General features: G+C 42.4%; 2 protein-coding genes across 3 annotated transcripts; one reads left to right on the top strand and one right to left on the bottom strand.

Moving 5' to 3' along the window:
- Nucleotides 1-31: 31 nt before the first annotated feature.
- Nucleotides 32-7,269, top strand: LOC139382016 (NHP2-like protein 1). Its single transcript, XM_071125931.1, has 3 exons — nt 32-294; nt 450-570; nt 6,887-7,269. Exons 1-3 carry the CDS (start codon nt 292-294, stop codon nt 7,147-7,149), a joined length of 387 nt encoding a protein of 128 aa, XP_070982032.1. The 5' UTR covers nt 32-291; the 3' UTR covers nt 7,150-7,269.
- Nucleotides 7,270-9,839: 2,570 nt separating this feature from the next.
- On the bottom strand, nt 9,840-17,327 carry LOC139382013 (ras-related C3 botulinum toxin substrate 1). Of its 2 annotated transcripts, XR_011628607.1 has the most exons (7): nt 17,014-17,324; nt 13,680-13,751; nt 13,224-13,341; nt 12,351-12,413; nt 11,992-12,151; nt 11,306-11,488; nt 9,840-11,139 (listed from the first exon to the last, which is right to left on the bottom strand). XR_011628607.1 is itself a non-coding variant. In XM_071125927.1 (6 exons), the coding sequence occupies exons 1-6, from the start codon at nt 17,046-17,048 to the stop codon at nt 11,358-11,360; spliced, it is 579 nt and encodes a 192-aa protein (XP_070982028.1). In that variant the 5' UTR covers nt 17,049-17,327; the 3' UTR covers nt 9,840-11,357. The 2 variants fall into 2 exon arrangements, 1 of the variants encoding a protein (XP_070982028.1); XM_071125927.1 differs by having other exon boundaries at nt 9,840-11,488; nt 17,014-17,327.
- Between the last annotated feature and the right edge of the window lie 3,009 nt (nt 17,328-20,336).

The following is a 20,336-nucleotide window of genomic DNA, read 5'->3' as shown; positions in this document are numbered from 1 at the left end:
ATGGGCGGGACAATTTGGGCTCAAACAACGCACTTCCTGTCCAGTTCAGCGAGCAGAGCCCTCGTATACGAATGCGTTCCACACTCAATCTCACACACGTGATGTTACCGCTGTGCTATTATTGTTACAAAGTAGTTGCATGTAGAAGTTCCTCGAGCTTTTGAGAACACAAACGGTCGTATCAACAGAAATAATTATTTTGGGATTTACCGAAACCTTAATCGCAGGCGATATAGTCCTCCGTGAAGCGTTCGCCGAGAGGACAAATATCAGAAATAAACACAAGTAATCATGGTGAGTGTTTGAATAAACTGCTTCGGTTAGATTTGCTAGCTAACTAACGGTAGCTGGATACCGCTAATATCGTAGCTAGTTAATTGATAAGGATAGCGTTGTTTCGTTCTCTGCCAGTCAGTTTCCACATCTAACTGTTTTGTGTTTCTTTTCAGACTGAAGCTGAAGTGAATCCCAAGGCCTACCCCCTGGCCGACGCCACACTGTCCAAAACCATCCTGGACCTCGTTCAGCAAGCCTCCAACTACAAACAGTTGAGGAAAGGGGCCAATGAGGGTAAGGGAATATGACACAATGAGTAATAGCAAATTGGTAATATATCGATAATAAATGTACCCTATCCTTTCTGTGAGAAGCATTACACTAGCGTCCAAGACATCTGGCTATATGGTACAAGCAAGCTGGTCTCATAGACTGGACGTAACACAGTACACGAAAATATGTATATGTTACGTCTAGTATGGTTATGTAAGACCCGTTACTTAAGGCAACATTTGAAAGGACGGTGGATGGGTGGGCACAACATGAAAGTCCATCTTGTTTTACCTTACGTTATTTGGAGTTACATTGTTATTGATTACTGCATTGTTGTGTTTAGAACTTGCATGAAAGGCATGCCACTGTACTTGTACATGTGACATTTGAAACAACCCAAAGGTTGTGCGTTTGAATTGCATCGCTGACAACTTTAGGTATTTAGTAACTACTTTGTAGCTGCTTGGCAACTACTTACTACCATTTAGACCTTTGCAGCTACTTAGCTTGATGGCTACCCCAAACCTAGCCCTTGATCATGACTCTAGGGGAGAGTTTTGTTAATAGCCGTGACGCTCAGGTCTGAACATTAACTCGCATCACTTGTGGGATGGTTTTGGAAGCTTAAGGACCTTATCTTTCATATTGGCTGAAAAATAAAATGATAATATTTTCCCAAGATGGCATAGCAGTCAGACGTCCGTCTTGTCCCGTCCCGTGTATATATATATATTTACATATTTTCTTCTGATATCTTTTTTAGACATTCTTTTTCAAAAAATCTCAACTTCAAAACACTCCTGCAACACTCACCAATTAAATTTTTTTTTAAAAAAGTATTATTCACCTCAAATCTGAAATCCACAATAGAAGTTGGCCAGAAGTTGGCCAGTTTACTGGCTAACCTTATTATTCAGCTAACCACTGTTCGTGGTCATTAGCTATCCTTTAGCTCAAAAAGCTTTCGCCAGTTTTGTACAACGCGACTCAAACCAGAGCATACCGGACCTATTTTCTCTCCATATCCCCGGATTTCTACTGCAAGCTCTGGACATTTACACCTGGATCTTGCAGCTTGCAGGTCCCCTCTACCACACAGAACCCCACTAATCTACCGACAGAAACGCACGAGGTGGCTAAAAACAGACCTCCATCCTCTGCCAGCTTGCTACAGATGGCCCGGCTAGCTGTCTGAATCGCCGTGACCCCAACCAACCTCACTACTCACTGGACCCTTATGATCACTCGGCTATGCATGCCTCTCCTTAATGTCAATATGCCTTGTCCATTGCTGTTCTGGTTAGTGTTTATTGGCTTATTTCACTGTAGAGCCTCTAGCCCTGCTCATTATACATTATCCAACCTTTCAGTTCCACCACCCACACATGCGATGACATCATCTGGTTTCAATGATGTTTCTAGAGACAATATCTCTCTCATCATCACTCAATGCCTAGGTTTACCTCCACTGTATTTACATCATACCATACCTTTGTCTGTACATTATACCTTGAAGCTATTTTATCGCCCCCAGAAACCTCCTTTTACTCTCTGTTCCGGACATCCTCAACGACCAATTCTCATAGCTTTTAGCCGTACCCTTATCCTACTCCTCTGGTGATGTAGAGGTGAATCCAGGCCCTGCAGTGCCTAGCTCCACTCCACTATTCCCCAATCGCTCTCTTTTAATGACTTCTGTAACTGTAATAGCCTTGGCTTCATGCATGTTAACATTAGACGCCTCCTCCCTAAGTTTGTTTTATTCACTGCTTTAGCACACTGCCAATTCGGATGTCCTAGCTGCGTCTGAATCCTGGCATAGGAAGACCACCAAACTCTCTGAAATCTCCATCCCTAACTACAACATTTTCAGACAAGATAGAACAGCCAAAGGGGGCGGTGTTAGCCTGCAGAGTTCTGTCCTACTATCCAGGTCTGTACCCAAACAATTTGAACTTCTACTTTTAAAAATCCAACTCTATAAAAACAAGTCTCTCACCGTTGCCGCCTGCTATAGACCACCCTCTGCCCCCAGCTGTGCTCTGGACACCATATGTGAACTGATTGCCCCCCATCCATCTTCAGAGCTCGTGCTGCTAGTTGACCTAAACTGGAACATGCTTAACACCCCAGCCATCCTACAATCTAAGCTTGATGCCCTCAATCTCACACAAATTATCAATGAACCTACCAGGTACCACGCCAAAGCCCTAAACACGGGCACCCTCATAGATATCATCCTAACCAACTTGCCCTCTAAATACACCTGTGCTGTCTTCAACCAAGATCTCAGCGATGACTGCCTCATTGCCTGCATCCGTAATAGGTCAGCGGTCAAACGACCTCCACTCATCACTGTCAAACGCTCCATGAAATACTTCAGTGAGCAGGCCTTTCTAATCGACCTGGCCCGGGTATCCTGGAAGGATATTGACCTCATCCCGTCAGTAGAGGATGCCTGGTTGTTATTTTTTTTAAATGCCTTCCTCACCATCTTAAATAAGCATGCCCCATTCAATAAATGTATAACCAGGAACAGATATGGCCCTTGGTTCTATCCAGACATGACTGCCCTTAACCAACACAAAAACATCCTATGGCGTTCTGCATTAGCATCAAACAGCCCCCGTGATATGCAACTTTTCAGGGAAGTTAAAACCAATATACACAGGCAGTTAGAAAAGCCAAGGCTAGCTTTTTCAATCAGAAATTTGCTTCCTGCAACACAAACTCAAAAAGTTCTGGGACATTGTAAAGTCCATGGATAATAAGAACACCTCCTCCCAGCTGCCCACTGCACTGAGGATAGGAAACTCTGTCACCACCGATAAATCCACTATAATTGAGAATTTCAAGAAGCATTTTTCTACGGCTCGCCATGCTTTCCACCTGGCTACCCCTACCCCGGTCAACAGCACTGTACCCACCCACAGCTACTAGCCCAAGCCTTCCCCATTCTCCTTCTCCCAAATCTAGTCAGCTGATGTTCTAAAAGTGCTGCAAAATCTGCACCCCTACAAATTAGCCAGGTTAGACAATCTGGACCCTTTCTTTCTAAAATGATCTGCCGAAATTGTTGCAACCCCTATTACTAGCCTGTTCAGCCTCTCTTTCGTGTCGTCTGAGATTCACAAAGATTGGAAAGCAGCTGCGGTCATCCCCCTTTTCAAAGGGGGGACATTCTTGACCCAAACTGCTACAGACCTATATCTATCCTACCCTGTCTTTCTAAGGTCTTCAAAAGCCAAGTCAACAAACAGATTATCGGCCATTTCGAATCCCACTGCACCTTCTCCGCTATGCAATCTGGTTTCAGAGCTGGTCATGGGTGTACCTCAGCCACGCTCAAGGTCCTAAACAATATCTTAACCGCCATTGATAAGAAACAATACTGTGCAGCTGTATTCATTGACCTGGCCAAGGCTTTTGACTCTGTCAATCACCACATCCTCATCGGCAGACTCAATAGTCTTGGTTTCTCAAATGATTGCCTCGCCTGGTTCACCAACTACTTCTCTGATAGAGTTCAGTGTGTCAAATCAGAGGGCCTGTTGTCCGGGCCTCTGGCAATCTCTATGGGGGTGCCACAGGATTCAATTCTTGGGCAGACTCTCTTCTCTGTAAACATCAGTGATGTCGCTCTTGCTGCTGGTGAGTCTCTGATCCACCTCTACACAGACGACACCATTCTGTATACTTCTGGCCCTTCTTTGGACACTGTGTTAACAACCCTCCAGATGAGCTTCAATGCCATACAACTCCTTCCATGGCCTCCAACTGCTCTTAAATACAAGTAAAACCAAATGCATGCTCTAAAACCGATCGCTGCCTGCACCTGCCCGTCCAGCGTCACTACTCTGGACGGTTCTGACTTAAATATGAATATGTGGACAACAAGAATATGTGGACAACTACAAATACCTAGGTGTCTGGTTAGACTGAACGCTCATTCTAGACTCACATCACCAATCCAAAGTTAAATCTAGAATTGGCTTCCTAGTTCGCAACAAAGCATCCTTCACTCATGCTGCCAAACACCCTTGTAAATCTGACCATCCTACCGATCCTCGACTTCAGCGATGACATTTACAAAATAGCCTCCAATACCCTGCTCAATAAATTGGATGCAGTCTATCACAGTGCCATCCGTTTTGTCACCAAAGACCCACATACTACCCACCACTGCGACCTGTACGCGGTCATTGGCTGGCCCTCGCTTCATACTCGTCGCCAAACCCACTGGCTCCAGGTCATCTACAAGACCCTGCTAGGTAAAGTCCCCCCTTATCTCAGCTCGCTGGTCACCATAGCAGCACCCACCTGTAGCACGCACTCCAGCAGGTATATCTCTCTGGTCACCCCCAAAACCAATTCTTCCTTTGGCCGCCTCTCCTTCCAGTTCTCTGCTGCCAATGACTGGAACGAACCACAAAAATCTCTGAAACTGGAAACACTCATCTCCCTCACTAGCTTTAAGCACCAGCTGTCAGAGCAGCTCACAGATTACTGCACCTGTACATAGCGCATCTATAATTTAGCACAAACAACTACCTCTCCCCCTACTGTATTTAGTTATTTTGCTCCTTTGCACCCCATTATTCCCCTCTCTACCTTGCACATTCTTCCACTGCAAATCTACCATTCCAGTGTTTTACTTGCTATATTGTATTTACTTTGCCACCATGGCCTTTTTCTTTTTTGCCTTTACCTCCCTTATCTCACCTCTTTTTCTCACATTGTATATAGACTTATTTTTCTGTATGTTTGTTCTACTCCATGTGTAACTCTGTGTTGTTATATGTGTCAAACTGCTTTGCTTTATCTTGGCCAGGTCGCAATTGTAAATGAGAACTTGTTCTCAACTTGCCTACCTGGTTAAATAAAGGTCAAATAAATTAATGCACACCTTTTTATAGGGTTAGAGTTCCCCCTCTGCCATATTTCAATTGTATTTATTTTATTTAACCTTTTAATTAGGTGAGTCAGTTAAGAACAAATTCTTATTTAAATTGACGGCCTAGGAACTGCCTTGTTCAGCTCGGGGATTCGATCTAGCAACATTTTGGTTTCTGGCCCAATGCTCTAACCACTAGGCTACCTGCCGCCACTAGGCTATGTTGCAGCACTTGTTTACGGAAAACAGACAGCACCTAGTCGACTACCTAGGCTAATTAGCTATCTGTGTCTCCGAACACCAGTGTAAATGGAAGATGGACAACTTTTTTTGGGGGGGGACAACAACACAAACATGTTGTCACTGAAAAATACTGTCGGCTGCAACTGTTAAAACAGTGTACAGTAATTATGTATTTAGCATTTGTGAAATTATTTTGGTGTGATATGAAAGAGGGATGTATATTTCTAGAACCGTACAGTAATTGAGATCAGATTAACGTTTAGATGGAGTATTTGTCTTTTTTGGCTTCCAGAGCCAATTCGCCCTTTAAACTGAAAATGTAAGATCCTTGGACTAAAAGCTTCCGCATGCTTTGGTTCGGCTGGCACCTAGGCCAACTCTGTTATGTGAACCGAACGAGTGTGCTTGCATTTATTCAACTTTCGCTTAAACTGAGTGACAACGGTACTGTTTGTCCATCTTGAGATGTCTTAGCCAGTATACACTTCCTCAAAATGGAATTAATTGAACTCAAATCTTTCATTCATTTAGATTTTCTTTTGCAGAGATCTTGGTCATGTAATTTTACATCAAACTAAGGTGTTTGGTGCAGTATTTCTCAAGCTAGACTTGTTTATATGCTAATTTTATATCGCTAAATAACAGCACTTCATTGACGAATCCCTACTGTTGACCAGTCACCGACGACTGGGTATAGAATTCCAAACTGCTTGCTGGAAGCCTAAAGAAACAAACAAATGTTACGAAATATTGTCATATATGCACAAACTGTTTTGAACTGTTTCAGATGGGAAGGCCTTAAGGATTACCGTGCTCTCCTTTAGTCAATACTGGGTTAACCCCTAGCCTTAACCATAACATTTACCCTTAGCCTGGCTAATATTAGCCACAATTAATTGGAATTTGTAACATTGCAAATTCTTAATATATCGTATGAAATGGATGGACATCCACAAATTAATACATACGATACCAATGTAACATATCAAACTAATTTAAGTGTCCCAGATTTGTTTACTATGTTACGTCTACCCCTGAATGGAGGTTGTGTGCTTGGTCTCAGACCACTGATTAGATGTTTCAAATCCTGCTCCGATTACGACCGTAATCACTACACGTTATCTATGGGGGTCTCATTCTGCACTATTAATCTATCAAAGACATGTCATTAATCCTTGAATCTTGTCTACCCTCTTCCAGCCACCAAGACATTGAACCGTGGTATTTCCGAGTTTATTGTGATGGCTGCTGATGCTGAGCCACTGGAGATCATCCTCCACCTGCCACTGCTCTGCGAGGACAAGAATGTCCCCTACGTGTTTGTGCGATCCAAGCAGGCCCTGGGGCGCGCCTGTGGGGTCTCCCGCCCGGTCATCGCCACCTCGGTCACCATCAAGGAGGGTTCTCAGCTGAAGCCCCAGATCCAGTCTACCCAGATGGCCATTGAGAGACTGCTGGTCTGATCTGGTTACTTATCTGCTCTGTTTGTATTGGATAGTCTGAGAGACTATATTGGGGAGATGGATTATATTTTGTGTACATGTATTATCTATTTTACTTTTGTCAGGGACATGCAAATAAAAATAGCACATGGACATTAATAAGTCATTCATTCTTGTTTTGTGATAAAACATAAACATGAGTTTCTTTTGCTTAATGTGTTCCATTGTCAGACTAGTACAGTATAATACTGTATGCAAGAGAATGGTGGAGAACCTGAGATGGAGGGATGAACCAAATAGAGGATTTTTTTGTTTTTGGGGGTCCTCAAACTGTCTTGGCAGCATTTAAATGTGCCCATTGAAGTCCTGTAGAGCGTTTTTACGCAACCATTTGATGTCTTGAACGCAGCCTCGAAGCAGGAATCAGTTTACAGTGAGATGAGAATCCAAAAGCTAAATGTAAACTGTCTGCACCCTTGTTGAGTAAATGTTTTGGCCACCGTGGCTGAGCTTTGAAGTAGCATGGGAAGTTTTCCAAATGGGACAGCGCAGAAGTGATCCAGCCCGTTTGTAGTAAGGTCCTGTTAAAAATAACATTCCTGTTCCAGCCGCAGAGTGCAAACACTTACTTGCTATGTCAACTTTTTGTTCTAACGTTTGAATGTTTAGAGACCCACTGGTATTGTAGCTATGTACCTACCTCCAGACATAATGGGTTCTGGATCATGAGACAATATGGAAGGCCAGAGGGATCACATTGGATTTGTGCATCTCCTACAGATGTGTGTGGAGCGGGAGGAAAGAGTTCTACCCAGTCCGCCCAAGGTCCTGTTACAGTGTCGGTTAGTGAAGGGGGGCAGATGTCAGTCTGACAGGTCAGTGAACCAGTGGGTAAAGGCAGGTGAGGAGACTCCTGACTGAAAACAGTACTATGCCATGACTTAAGATATCAATGTGTGAAAATATAAAACGCAACATGTCAAGTGTTGATTTCATGAGCTGAAATAAAGGATCCCAGAAAATAGACAACCCATAATGTCAAAGCAAAAACAGGTTTAGAGAAATATTTGCTAATTTAAAAAATTAAACATTGAAATATGTATTCAGACCCTTTACTCAGTACTTTGCAGCACCTTTGGCAGCGATTACAGCCTCATTTTGGGTAATTTTATTTAACAAGGCAAGTCCGTTAAATTCTTATTACAATGACAGTTTCCCAAAAGGCAAAAAAGCCTTCTGCGGTGTCAGGGGATTAAAAATAGGACAACACTGCAGCACTACAAATATTACTGGGCACAGACAACAGCACAAAGGGCAAGGTAAAGACAATGACACTACAAGTTTGGCACACCTGTATTTGGGGAGTTTCTGACATTCTGTCAGTTTGGATGGAGAGTGTCGCTGCACAGCATTTTCAGAGCTCTCCAGAGATGTTCAAGTCCAGGCTCAGGCTGGGCCACTCAACATTCAGAGACTTGTCATGAAGCCATTCTTGCGTTGTCTTGGCTGTGTGCTTAGGGTCATTGTCCTGTTGGAAAGTGAACCTTCACTCCAGTCTGAGGTCCTGAGTGCCCTGGAGCAGGTTATCAAGGATCTCTGTACATCTTTCCCTCGATCCTGACTAGTATCCCAGTCCCTGCTGCTGAAAAAGATCCCAACAGCATGATGCTGCCACCACCATGCCTCACCGTAGGGATGGTGCCAGGTTTCCTGTGACGCTTGGCATTCAGGCCAAGGAGTTCAATATTGGTTTCATCAGACAAGAGAATCCTTTCTCTCGTGGTCTGAGAGTCCTTTAGGCAAACTCCAAGAGGGCTGTCATGTACCTTTTACTGAGAAGTGGCTTCCATCTGGCCACTACAATAAAGGCCTGATTGCAGCAATCCACCAGAGATGGTTGTCATTGTGTAAGATTCTCCCATCACCACAGAGGAACTTTGTGGCCATCGGGTTCTTTGGCACCGCCCTGACCAAAGCTCCTAGGAAGAGTCTTGGTGGTTCCAAACTTCTTCCATTTAAGAATGACACCACTGTGTTCTTGGGGACCTTCAATGCTGAATAATTTTTGTTGGTACTCTTCCCCAGATCTGTGCCGTGACTCACTCCTGTCTCATGCTCTACAGACAAATCCTTCAACCTCAGATAGGTTTTTGCTCTGACATGCACTGTTAACTGTGTTGCGTGCCTTTCCAAATCATGGCCAATCAAGTTGTAGAAACATCTCAAGGATGATCAATTGAAACAGGATGCACCTGAGCTCAATTTTAAGTCTCATTTATGTAAATAAGGTATTCATTTGACTTTATATATAGGCTACAATTTAAAAACTAATTTAATTCATTTTAGATTAAGGCTGTAACGAAACAAAATGTGGAAAAAGTCAAGGGATCTGAATACATACCACCTGAGGGGGTTTACTACAAAGTAGGATCAATTAGTTAGCCAGCTAACCTTGATAAACAATCAGAAATAGTTTATTTTCTGGTTCATAAAGAAAGCTAAACATAGATATGTTTTTAGTTATGGAGTTAAGTAGACCATGCCCATTTTAAACTCAACTAAAAAAAGTGATTTCAGAATATTTAGTTAAGTTAGCTGGCTAAGTACTTGATCTTGTTTTGTAGTATACCCTTCTGTTCTGTTAAGGGAGTGGGTGGAAAATGTTTACATTCCTACAGCCGCACAACAGAACTTAAAGCTGACAACAGGCAGAAATTTTAAATGAATTTATTTGCTTTAAAAAAAAAATTCAGCAGAGTAACCACTATCATGTCCAAATAAAAGCAGAACAAAAATCGAGTTCTCTTTCAATGTGCCATTCATTAGTACACTGGTAATACCTCAGAGCAACAGCTTCTCACTCAGTCAAAAATAAAGAGCACTGAACCACTGAACTACTGTATATTGTAAATACAGCCATTAGAAGCTACTGTAAACCAAAGAGATGGTCAGTCTTCTTCTGAACGCTATTAAAATAGTTTAGTGATACAGTAATAGTAATGTTTACATAGCATCATGTCAATGACATCCTTTCGAGTAGCAAACAAACTCCAGATTCTTCACACTTGTACTATACTTTTTTTAAAGGACTGGACAGATGGCAACTGCTGACAGAACCTGTTAAAAGGGAATAACGTCAAATACAGGCCTAGATTCTACCATAAAAACAAACAAGGCCTATAAGAAAAAGGTCATGATGCACCAGGTGTCTGGAGTGTAAAGCTGGCGGACTACACTCATACAATGGATGTATTTATGTACAGTAACACTCATGGTTTGAAACTGTTGTTTAATCCAACAAGAGGGATCCATCTAAATTGGTCTGATAAAAATAACCATTCTCCATCCTCTTTCTGACCAATAGGTTCACCTATACACCTGGTCAGGTGCATTCTTAGTCTAGACACCTTAAGAATGTAAAATACTGGATCTTTTCTCAGACCAAGGGGGAGCACCAAGTACAATAAGTAGAGATTTAGATTGATCTAATATGCATTTACATCCACCTAGGTATAACGTGATAGCTATTATCCATGACTGACATCAGTTGTTTTGACAATGTATTCCAAGGTGGATAAAATTCACCTGAGGAGAAATGATTGATCAAAATCTACATAAGAGTATGATTATAGAACTTAACAGCTAGTACAACGCTTAGAATTTGTTTATTTAGATTTCTCTTGCGCTATAAACCGTTTTGTCAAGATTAAGCAAATTATGGTCGCAAACATTGTACAGAAGAGAAAAAAACAAGAAATCATGACATTTAGTGTACACGGAGCTCCTAGAAAGTGATGACCGTTATATGAAGTAGGAATTTTGGCAACACCTCAATTCATTGAAGTCTGTAAACAAACAATATGGACTCGAAGAGTGGAAAGAGACCGAAATTGAAAAGCGCAATTAATATTACCTTCCAGGAACATAAAAAAGGAACATTTTTGAAGGCAGCAGGAATTTCTTAGTGTAGGGGAAACATGTAGGGCTTGTCCAACCCCCTTCTTCCTAGAGCTGAAGAAGAGTTCATTGTAAGCTTCGTATAATAAAATCAATCATATTTAAGTAGTATGTACCAATTACAATACGAAAGAGAAAAGAATTATATCTGGATACATATGGTTTTTGTAGAATCCTCCCCCTTCCTCCTAAGACACTCCCCCGCCCTCTTATTCATTACCAATAGGTGAGCTCAGACTGCAGCGTGACTTCCTACTTCCTGTCTGCGGAATTTAGAGTAGCGAGCACTTCCTCTTCCTCTTCTTGACGGGTGGGGGACACAGGACCGCCCGGATGGCTTCGTCAAATACTGTCTTAAGGCCACGCTGTGTCAAGGCTGAGCATTCCAGGTACTTTACTGCTCCTGTAGAGAGACAGGCTGGCAGTCAACATAACAGCAAATAGGGATTTAATTCATTAAAATCCTAAATAGACTAATAGCTATGACTACCCTGAGCGGAGCCAGGTTAAGCTATGAAGAAACTGCATTGACATTGCTGTGTAGAGTCCAGTAATAGGCTTACTCTACGTCCGGGAAACTGGCCCCTAAAGTAGTACTAAGAACTAAGTAAGCCTTGTCCGAGCCAGAACAGCCCATCTCCTGTTTCTGTACTGAGGCACCTTGATGTACAGTACCCCCCCCCAGACAGGACACTAGCCCATCTCCTGTTTCTGTACTGAGGCACCTTGATGTACAGTACCCCCCCAGACAGGACACTAGCCCCTCTCCTGTTTCTGTACTGAGGCACCTTGATGTACAGTACCCCCCCTGGACAGGACACTAGCCCCTCTCCTGTTTCTGTACTGAGGCACCTTGATGTACCAATAGACCCCCTGGACAAGACTAAGTACCATTAGTAAACTAACCAATCTCTTTGGCCATGGCCAGGCCCTGGGGGTAGGTGATGGGGGTGAGTTTCTTCTCCTTCAGCTTCTCGATGGTGTCCTTGTCGTCTCTCAGATCCAGCTTGGTGCCCACCAGGATGATGGGGGTGTTGGGGCAGTGGTGTCTCACCTCTGGGTACCACTACGGAGGACAGGGACATGGACAAGTCAGTCAGGATAGGATCAGGATATTACTGTAAACTAGAGGCCTACCTATCAGGTCTATACATCAGTTGTTTTGAGTATGTGGATAAAATCCACCCTTTCAAGCAATGACCTTGATGATAAAGCATTAAGTTATCACAGAACTAGATAGAAACAAAGCCAAGGCTATGGCTCACCTTGGCACGGACGTTTTCAAAGGAGGCAGGACTCACGAGGGAGAAGCAAATCAAGAACACATCCTGTTGAGAGGAAACAAACAGCATCATTTATACAAGATCCACCATGAAAAACTGAGTTGCAATTCATGGAGATTATGAATGGTACAAATTAACCACAGACAGTTTATGAACCAGTCCTCAATCTAGGACAAAGTTTCCCTGAACACTGACCACTGTCAATTGATGGGAGGAGTCAGAGCCCAGAATGAGGGCAGACAAAGGGGCAGACAGAGCACTCTTTCACTTAATGCCTGCTCCAGACATTGTTTAGGTACTATGGGCAGAGGACTGTACTCTCATCCCCATACATGCAGACTGACATAATAAATGCTCAATGTTGGCAACAACGCAATATGCCTTTCCCTAACGCCCTGAATAACTTGCGTTATATTGTTCACAATGTTGTCAAAACCGGAACGCAAACAATGTTTTTGAGGGGGATATTCAGCTAACACCAGGAATTCAGCTAAAAACGACAAATTTAGGCAGTCTGTTCCCAAGTACTCCCACAAATAAAATAAGTGATTGTGTCTCAATGTAAATCAAGGTATGAAATTGTTATTTTCAAACACACTCTCTTTGGGCTTAGCATTGGTCAATTTTCAGTGTAGAAATTACTATAGTTAATGGTACAAATTAACCACACAGACAGAGTTTATGAACTCCCCGACCATCCACTGCGACAGAAATCAACCTGTGGCTGAATCTAGTTGCCTACCCGTTGTATGAATTGATGCTTTACGCCCCGCTGACAGCAATGCACTGATAGAAATGAAGATAATCACTAATTATGACACTAGTGACAACAGTACATTTCTCCTGTTGTTTTACCGTCTGTGGATAGGACAGTGGTCGGAGTCTGTCGTAGTCTTCCTGTCCTGCTGTATCCCATAGACCCAGATTCACTGGTTTCCCATCAACCATCACATTGGCAGAGTAGTTGTCAAAGCTGCAGGGAGAGATGCATATTGTTACGCCACAATGACATCATCAGGGAAGAGATTAGCACACAACCAGGAAATAATGGCAACCAGTAAATGTCAATGATTCTACAGGCTAAATATATAATTTCCTGATTCATCAGGAAAAACTTAAAACCACACCTCTTATAAAATGTAAACATAGAATGCTAACATGAACATGCAGCACTATGTTTCTAGTGTAGGGGAGAAGGGCTAAGCATTATAACTTAGACCCTGGCACAGCATTTATTTTGCTGACAAAACTCCATGCCATTTGTAAGACCTGCTGCGGAGTGAGAGAGAGTGTGAGAGAGTGAGCACTTACACTGTGGGTATATATTCCCCGGGGAACGCATTGGTGGTGTAGCTGATGAGCAGGCATGTTTTACCCACAGCTCTGGAGGAGAAAACGAGAGATGGAGGGATAAGGAGGATAAATAAACAACTTTAGTTTTGTTTGTCAATTTCAAAACTGAAAGGAGAACTTGGAGGGGTTTAACTGGCCAACTTGAGACAATGAGTTAAACTATGAATAAATGTCTGCATTATCAAGTAGTGATGCACCGATATGACATTTTTGGCAGAAACCGATATTTTCCTTGCCCAAAAAAACAAGCAAGGAATAGTTATCACACACACGCGCAGTGGTCTATGGCACTGCATTTCAGTGCAAGAGGTGTCACTACAGTCCCTAGTCAAATCCAGGCTGTATCACACCCGGCCGTGATTGGGAGTCCCATAGGGCGGCGCATAATTGGCCAGGCAGCGCCTGGGTAGGCTGTCATTGTAAATAAGAATTTGTTCTTAACTGACTTGCCTAATTTAGGTTACACACACACTGACCAAAAAGTTATTTTGCTCGCATATATGTCCCCCATTACCAGTAAAACAATCAAAACCTATTTCACTTACTTGCTGTGCCGTTTCGTTGTTCATTTGTTCAGTCGTTTCATTCTCAAACAGGATTTCTACAGAACGTCGTTTGGGTCTTTGCGTGTCAAAAAAATATACTATTTAACGTGTCAACGCTACTGCTACTCTCTGTTCATTATATATGCATAGTCACTTTAACCATATCTACATGTACATACTACCTCAATCAGCCTGACTAACCGGTGTCTGTATGTAGCCTCTACTTTTATAGCCTCGCTACTGTATATAGCCTGTCTTTTTACTGTTGTTTTATTTCTTTACTTACCTATTGTTCACCTAATACCTGTTTTGCACTATTGGTTAGAGCCTGTAAGTAAGCATTTCACTGAAAGGTCTACACCTGCTGTATTCGGCGCACGTGACAAATAAACTTGTATTTGATTTGAAATAAGCTTGTTGACCAATCAGGACTTGAATATGACTGCACGTCACATAATACATTTAACACGTTCATTAAGTTTACACATTGATTACACTCACTCATGTATGCTATGATTCTGGTAAATTTGTCTCACGCACCTACAGTGCTGGTCATTAAAAAAAAAAAGCCGGCTAGCTCATGGACGCAAACCATGTTCTTCCCCAAAAACATAGCAAAACGACATAATCTGTTTCAGTAGCTATAGTTTGCTAACTATATAGCTAGGTGTCATCTAAAATAACAATAATTTATAAGACAGTTCTTATTTGATTAATGGTCTGACCCATCTATGTGAAGCTAGCCACAACAGTGGACTTCACAGTTAGCCTTAAAAATAAAAGTATGGCATAATTCTACGATTTGTATTAATTTGCATCACTGTCAATTACAGACTTCTATTTAAGGCAACCTGCAAATTCCACCATTGTGCCTAATCCATCACGAGCCAGATGAAGCTAGCTGGCTGCTTATAACGTTAGCTTTGGGCAACAGGGTTAAGTAGCTGGCTAGCTATTTATTTTCATGAACTGAAGTTCAATTTCAATAGGCGAACAACAAGAGGCAACCTAGCTAATACTTACAAGGATTCCTTAATCATTGCTAAAAATGAAAATGACTGCAGTTTCTACTGGACAGGCTGATGAGGCTGGTTGTATTGGTGCTAGCTAGGTACCAAACTAAAGCTAGCTACCCCAGAAGTTGTGGTCGAACAAATGATGCTTTATTACCAACTCAGTATTGTAAACACTACCAACTCAGTATTGTAAACACATCGTTCATGGCCGGTGTTTGAATACTTTTTTGTACAGCTTTGACAGTACTAATGTACCTTTTGACAGTGATACTGTATCTTTTTTGACACGCAAAGACCCAAATGACGTTTCATAGTATGTATGTTGTGAAGCTAATCGCAGTGACGCTATTACTGTGTAACTCCGGTAGGGCAACATCTGAAAAATAGCACACTTGGTAGTGTGTACCGGGGCTCAACCAGTCAGGCGAAAGTCAACATCACCCACGACAGAGAACAGTTGATTGTCAAGGGCAATGAATTCCATTATCTTGGCTTTAATGGATTTCGCCTTTGAGTTGTCTCGCTGAAATTGTGTTACTCTCAAATGACTGCTTGACTTGTTGACTACTCGATCCACACAGCAGACATTGTAGGCTAGTTTCGGAATACTTTGTTGCACGTATAGCGCAAAATTGTATGTGGCGCCATTACATCATGTACCTACGTTATTGGTATGCACGTCAGCTTTGACATCGGTTTTGCACCTCGGCGTTAAACTAGACGTCGGCCGATACCGATGTTGCCATTTTTGGCTTATATCGTCCGATTCCGATATGTTCACCAATAATTTGTGCATCCCTATTATCCCGTAGTGATCCAATGTTGGGGTTTCGCTCTACAATAGGGACATATTATGAAGACTTGAAAAGATGACCCACTATCTAGCAGATATTTATCAGAACCTCTTAGTTTCTTTAGAAAGCTTCATACACTACTTCTATAGCCCTTTAATTTAAATATGTCTGGAAAAGAGTAGTCTAACTGCCTATTGTTAATGAACTCCCCCATCAACCTTATTTAGGACATGGTACCAGCATTGACAAAGAATGGCACTATGTCCCTATGTTCTAAATAATGTTGATGGGGGAGTTCATTAACAATAGGCAGTTAAACTACTATTTTCCAGACATATTTCAATTAAAGGGCTATAGTAAGTTGTGTATGAAGCTTTCTAAAGAAACTAAGAAGTTCTGATAAATATCTGCTAGATAGTGGGTCATCTTCTCAAGTGTTTATAATAAGTTCTCAATAAAGCAAAGGGAAGAAAATGATCTAAAACCCAATGGTGTAGCAAATTATGTCACTTATCATAATACAAGGCGGTAACAAGAAGTGGAATGATAGGACGGACACTAAAGGGTTGCTGGGAATGGATCATTTCTCATAACAGTGCATACAGCGGGCTTTGTCTCACTCGCTAGACACTACTCTAACCTAACAAGAAACGCGTGGTCCTAACAGCAAACGAGAATGCATAATAACAGTTACCGTCAAGTAACAATTAGTTAGTATGCCACAACAAGTTTGCAGTCTGATGTTAGCAAGCTGACGCTAATTAGCTAACGTTAGTGTTGGAAACTGACAGTTGTCACCAATTAGTAAGCCAACGCTCAAACTGTGGGCTACTAGAAACAATTCACTTTGACAATGTATTCTAGATCATAACTTATATTGTAAGACGTCATTTTATAAACATACCTAACTAGCTACATAAATGTAGGTTTAACTTACCCGTCCCCCACTACAACACACTTGATGGCCTGCATCGACGCCTCTCTCAGCTATCAAGCTACAGTAGCTAGCTCAAATTGTAGCTTATTGGTCAGCTGGTAAACCACTCTTTTGATGCGTGAACTTGTTTTCCCAAAAAGGAGAAAAACAAGGTTTGAAGCCTGGATTGGAGAGCCCAAATTGCGATAGGTTAGAAATGAGGAGAATTCCTTCAAATCAGTGTCCTCAAATAACTTGGTGGAGCTCCAAACTTATAAACCAAGCAGCCACCACCCCAAAAATCTCTGGTGCTAAGCTTGAAAAAACGCCCTCAGACAGCGGAAGCTGTAGCTCCCATTCCATACAAGTAATTTCCGTTTACCGTATATTGGATAAAGGAATTTTCAAAGGGCTGTCAAGCGACGCCACCTAGCGGTAAGTAGAACATTTCTACAGCCACTTTCAGTTTCTGAACATTAGAGGGCAGTATTCCCTCATCAACTGAATATTGTAAAGTCGCTCCATTTCAGAGTGGCAGGCGTCATGAGACAAGACAGTCAGTCAATACTTAGGGTCTTATGATTTCATTCATCCGGGAACTTTGTCATGGTTGTCCTGTGTTTTATCCTTTTAAAAAAGTATGTGTTTATCCACATTACAGCATCTTATCTAAATTGGCATTTGACAGATGATCTTATCCAGAGTGACTTAGGGTTAAGTGCCTTGCTCAATAGTAGACAGACAGATTTTTCCCCCATTTCACTTGTAGATTCAAACCACTGACCTTTTGGTTACTGGCCCAATGTTCTTAACCAGCAAGGCTACTTGTTAGGCTACCTGCTCCCCGGCACGACACAGATTGTCTGTTGACTGCAGATCCAAAACATCTGAATAAAAACAGAATAAAACCAGTTAAGATGTCATTTTGAGTTCTCGCTCTCTTTCCCCTTCTCTCTTCCTTCATCCTCCTCCCCGTTCTCATTTCATCAGCAAAACTATTAGTGTCTTCATTGTTAATTAATCAGTGTCTCTGGCTGTTCTACTCAAGGACATTCAGAGACTTGTCCCGAAGCCAATCCTGTGTTGTCTTGGCTATGTGCTTAGGGTCGTTGTCCCGTTGAAAGGTGAAGCTTCGCCCCCAGTTTAAGGTCCTGAGTGCTCTGGAGCAGGTTTTCATCAAGGATCTCTCTTTACTTTGCTCCATTCATCTTTCCCTGGAGCCTGACTAGTCTCCCAGTCCCTGCCGCTGAAAAACATCCCCACAGCATGATGCTGCCAACACCATGCTTCACCGTAGGGATGGTGGAAGGTTTCCTACAGATATGACACTTGGCATTCAGGCAAAAGAGGTAAATCTTGGTTTCATCAGACCATTGAATCCTGTTTCTCATGGTCTGACAGTCTTTAGGTGCCTTTTGGCGAACTCCAAGCCTTTTACTGAGGAGTTTCTTCTGTCTGGCCACTCTACCATAAAGGCCTGATTGGTGGAGTGCTGCAGAGATGGTTGTCCTTCTGGAAGGTTCTCCCATCTCCACAGAGGAACTCTGGAGCTCTGTCAGGGTGACCATCGGGTTCTTGGTCACCTCCCTGACCAAGGCCCTTCTCCACCGATTGCTCAGTTTGGCCAGGCGGCCAGCTCTAGGAAGAGTCCTGGTGGTTCTAAACTGCTTCCATTTAAGAATGATGAGGCCACTGTGTTCTTGGGGACTTTCAATCCTGCAGACATTTTTTTGGTACCCTTCCCCAGATCTGTGCCTTGACACAATCCTGTCTCAGATCTCTACAGACATTTCCTCCTACTTTATGGCTTGGTTTTTGCTCTGACATGCACTGACAACTGTGTGTAGATGGATAAAATATGTATTTATTTGATCCATTTTAGAATAAGGTTGTAACATTAAAATGTGGAAAAGGGGAATGCGTCTGAATACTTTCAGAATACACTGTGGAGCAGGACTACTCATGTACTATTTGAGAAGGTCCGGTCAGAAACATTTATCTGTGTAGTAACAAACTCCCACCTTGTAACCTATGCGACCCCAAACTGTTCACACCCCTCATTGGCAGAGAGAACATTTTGCAGTTTTAAAGCTAATTTCCTAAAAATCCACAAATTTTGCCATGACTGACTGTAGGTTATGTGCGCTCCTATGATACCAGCTTACTGTAGGTTGTGTGCGTTCCTATGATACCAGCTTACTGTAGGTTATGTGCGTTCCTATGATACCAGCTTACTGTAGGTTGTGTGCGTTCCTATGATACCAGCTTACTGTAGGTTATGTGCGTTCCTATGATACCAGTTTACTGTAGGTTATGTGCGTTCCTATGATACCAGCTTACTGTAGGTTATGTGCGTTCCTATGATACCAGCTTACTGTAGGTTATGTGCGTTCCTATGATACCAGCTTACTGTAGGTTGTGTGCGTTCCTATGATACCAGCTTACTGTAGGTTATGTGCGTTCCTATGATACCAGCTTACTGTAGGTTATGTGCGTTCCTATGATACCAGCTTACTGTAGGTTGTGTGCGTTCCTATGATACCAGCTTACTGTAGGTTATGTGCGTTCCTATGATACCAGTTTATTGTAGGTTATGTGCGTTCCTATGATACCAGCTTACTGTAGGTTGTGTGCGTTCCTATGATACCAGTTTACTGTAGGTTATGTGCGTTCCTATGATACCAGCTTACTGTAGGTTATGTGCGTTCCTATGATACCAGTTTACTGTAGGTTATGTGCGTTCCTATGATACCAGCTTACTGTAGGTTGTGTGCGTTCCTATGATACCAGCTTACTGTAGGTTATGTGCGTTCATATGATACCAGCTTACTGTAGGTTGTGTGCTCTCCTATGATACCAGCTTACTGTAGGTTGTGTGCGTTCATATGATACCAGCTTACTGTAGGTTGTGTGCGTTCCTATGATACCAGCTTACTTACTGTAGGTTGTGTGTGTTCATATGATACCAGCTTACTTACTGTAGGTTGTGTGTGTTCATATGATACCAGCTTACTTACTGTAGGTTGTGTGTGTTCATATGATACCAGCTTACTTACTGTAGGTTGTGTGTGTTCATATGATACCAGTTCAGTACCACTGAATGTTTTATTTGACTATTTGACCGCAAATACAAATTCAGTCTAGACACCGTTGCCCTAGAGCATACAAAAAACGATACATACCTCGGCCTAAACAACAGGGCTCCCGAGTGGCTCAGCGGTCTAAGGCACTGCATCTCAGTGCAAGAGGCGTCACTACAGTCCCTGGTTCGAATCCAGGCTGTATCACATCCAGCTGTGATTGGGAGTCCCATAGGGCGGCGCACACGGGAATCCTGGGATATT

This window comes from Oncorhynchus clarkii, chromosome 23 (genome assembly GCF_045791955.1).
Source record: "Oncorhynchus clarkii lewisi isolate Uvic-CL-2024 chromosome 23, UVic_Ocla_1.0, whole genome shotgun sequence".
NCBI lineage: Eukaryota > Metazoa > Chordata > Actinopteri > Salmoniformes > Salmonidae > Oncorhynchus > Oncorhynchus clarkii.
The sequence above is the reverse complement of the archived record's forward strand: the minus strand, read 5'-3'. Positions and strand labels throughout refer to the sequence as shown.

Excerpts from the sequence above, each read along its gene's own strand:
- LOC139382016 (XM_071125931.1), top strand. Across the intron at positions 571-6,886 it reads GAGGAAAGGGGCCAATGAGG|CCACCAAGACATTGAACCGT; the intron begins GTAAGGGAATAT and ends ACCCTCTTCCAG.
- LOC139382013 (XM_071125927.1), bottom strand. The coding sequence starts at position 17,048 with ATGCAGGCCATCAAGTGTGTTGTAGTGGGGGACGG. Across the intron at positions 13,342-13,679 it reads GGGGAATATATACCCACAGT|CTTTGACAACTACTCTGCCA; the intron begins GTAAGTGCTCAC and ends CTCTCCCTGCAG. Across the intron at positions 12,414-13,223 it reads CACTGTCCTATCCACAGACG|GATGTGTTCTTGATTTGCTT; the intron begins GTAAAACAACAG and ends TCCTCTCAACAG.